This window comes from Chenopodium album, chromosome 1, assembly GCF_948465745.1.
Source record: "Chenopodium album chromosome 1, dcCheAlbu1.1, whole genome shotgun sequence".
NCBI lineage: Eukaryota > Viridiplantae > Streptophyta > Magnoliopsida > Caryophyllales > Amaranthaceae > Chenopodium > Chenopodium album.
In genome coordinates, this window is record NC_137834.1 from 68,163,108 (window position 1) to 68,165,789 (window position 2,682).

General features: G+C 37.5%; 1 protein-coding gene across 1 annotated transcript; it reads left to right on the forward strand.

The window, feature by feature from the left end:
- The first annotated feature begins 1,245 nt into the window (after positions 1 to 1,245).
- Positions 1,246 to 2,376, forward strand: LOC145634854 (uncharacterized). The gene is made up of 3 exons (XM_081686200.1): positions 1,246 to 1,397; positions 1,505 to 1,960; positions 2,013 to 2,376. Exons 1-3 carry the CDS (start codon positions 1,246 to 1,248, stop codon positions 2,374 to 2,376), a joined length of 972 nt encoding a protein of 323 aa, XP_081542326.1.
- Positions 2,377 to 2,682: the final 306 nt, after the last annotated feature.

The window sequence follows — 2,682 nt, forward strand, 5'->3', positions numbered from 1 at the left end:
TCAATTGGAAGAGTTGGGAGTATCTTTGCACTTTGAAGTGCCTCGGTGGCATGGGTTTTCGTGACTTATCGGTCTTTAATGATGCTCTATTGGGCAAGCAGGCTTGGAGACTTATCCGCAACCCCACTTCTCTCCTTAGTCAAGTGATCAGGGCCATTTCTGAGGTTTTGGGGGCCCAAGGGAGAAAAAATAAATTGGACCCTACTTTATGTAATTTTTTTTTTTTAATATTGGAGAATTTTTTTTTTTCATTATTACTTTAATTTGAACAAATAATCTTTCTAAAAAAATAAAAAAAAAAAACATTTTCAATAAATAATCTAGTTTTGACTATTGTTTAAAAAAAACCCCTTATAATAATTAAACTATATACAATGCCAACAATGGTAAAATATAATGTACTTCTACAACTATATGGTATGATAAGGACATAACGTTATGATCGATTCTCTCTTGCGAATGAAATTGATCTTGTTCATAATCTATAACCATTATATTTTATTTTATTTTATTTTTTGACATATTTTATTATAATAGCAAAGATAATAGAAACAAGAATTTAAGCTGTAATTATAATTTTACAAAAATAGTTAAATGAAAAATAACAAGAATTTAGGCTACAATTATAAATAAACAAAGAAATAAAAAGTTCCTTAAAAAAAAAGAAAGATGGTTACATAAAGTGGTTTATATATAGTTTTTAAAAAGTGGTTTATATATAGTTGTATACATCAATATATAGTATTTTAAGGAAGGGAAAAAAAAAAGAGCAAAATGTGGCTAATGGTAATCGAACTGCAGATCAATAAACAAACTTTTACCTTAACTATTTACCCTAACCACCAAGCTACACAAACAAACATGATAACAAATGTATCTCTAAATTTAATATAACGGTAATTTTACTGAACTTAAAAGCTAAAAAATGGGCCCTCCCCATCCGTGGGCCCTGGGCGGTTGCCCTGGGTCACATACGGGCCTGCGAGTGATGAAAGCAAAGTATTATCCTCATTGCGATTTCCTGGATTCGTTTCTTGGCCAAAGGGGAAGCTTTTCGTGGCGAAGTATTTGGAGCTCGAAAGCTCTTGTTAAGGAGGGACTAATTTGGAGGGTAGGTAATGGCCACGATATAAAGGTGTGGTTTGATCCGTGGATAGTGGATGATGGAGGCCGTTTTGCTACAAGTATACAGACCGACGGCTTGTCAAGGGTCTGTGAGCTCATCACCGAGACGGGGGACTGGACATGGATATCATCCGAGAAAATTTCAATGACAGAGACATGCGATGCATTTTGTCAATTTCGTTGAAAGAGAGCAATTTAAAGGATGAAATAACTTGGGCCTCCTTGAAAAATGGTGAGTATGATGTGAAATCAGCCTACATGATTGGGAAAGGGTGTGATCTTGACACTTATCATAATGCCTGGATATATGGAAATTTAATGTCCGTCCTAAAGCTCGAAACTTCCTGTGGAGATTCTGCACTGAAACACTGCCTGTCAGAAGTCTTTTGAAATTTCGCCACTTGACAGAGGATGCCCTGTGCCCGTGGTGCGAGAGGGAGGAAGAGACATGGAAACATGCTTTCTTTAATTGTGACAGAGTGAAGGAATTATGGTCAGAGCTCGAATGCAGTGAGTTGCTGAAATTTGATAAGATGGACTCGGCTTGCAACTTGATAGAAAGCTGGAGGGATATTCGAGCTGAGAAGAAAGTGCTCAGTATTTATCTTATGTGGGGAATCTGGCTGGACCGAAATGTGAGAGTTTTTCAGGGGAAAAGCACCCCAAACTCAGTGTTAATTGCCAGAGTACAAAGATGGAAGGAGGAGAACGAGAAGTATAATAAAGCGATTTATTCGACCCCTGCTGTTGCCCCCTGTAGTAGCTCGAAGGTTTGGATTCCCCCTCCTCCTGGGTGGGTGAAAATCAACTCTGACGCATCTCTGACTGATGAAGGGTGGGTGGGTGGCTCGTGACAACTTTGGCAATGTGTTATTATCTGCGTGCAGGAGATGGAAAGCATGGTGGCAGATTGAAATTGCAGAATCAAAGGCTATCATTCTAGCTCTGAAACTTGGGAAAAGATTTGGTTACTCAAGGGTGATAATTGAAACAGACTGTCAAATTGTCACCAATAGGCTGTCAAAGGGGGCCTCGCATTTGACTGACCTTGATGCCATCCTTTGTGACGCCATAAGGCTTGGTACAACATTTGAGCAAGTTGTTTGGTCTCATGTCCGACGTGGGGGGAACGAAGTGGCTCACAACCTTGCACGTTTTATTCCTTTCAATGTAGAACAAATTTGGGAAATAAGAGTTCCGGATGAGGTCTCTCCTTATGTACTTATGGATACTCTTATTATGAATGAATGATTTTGCTCCCCGTCAAAATAAAAAAAAAGTTTCACAAATATTGCACCATTTCTTATTTAGGAAAAAAATTATTTGTGTTCACACTACAAATGCTCAACATACCCTTGCTTTTTCATACTTACTTTTAAATTTATCAACTAGTGTATAGCCCGAGCGTTTCACCGGTTGCTACTTTAATTAGACCTTGTGATTATCAATTATATACATTTATTTTCATGTTTATAACATAGTTTATGATTGTCTTAGATGGTTAAGTAACTATCTTTTTCTATAAAAGGTTGGGTGTTCGAATCCCCTTATCATCGT

Bases quoted from the DNA above. Each gene is read 5' to 3' on its own strand.
- LOC145634854 (XM_081686200.1), top strand. From the start codon at position 1,246: ATGGATATCATCCGAGAAAATTTCAATGACAGAGACATGCGATGCATT. The intron at 1,398-1,504 runs GTGTGATCTTGA...ACTGCCTGTCAG, and splicing joins GCCTACATGATTGGGAAAGG to AAGTCTTTTGAAATTTCGCC. The intron at 1,961-2,012 runs GTGGGTGGGTGG...ATCTGCGTGCAG, and splicing joins GCATCTCTGACTGATGAAGG to GAGATGGAAAGCATGGTGGC.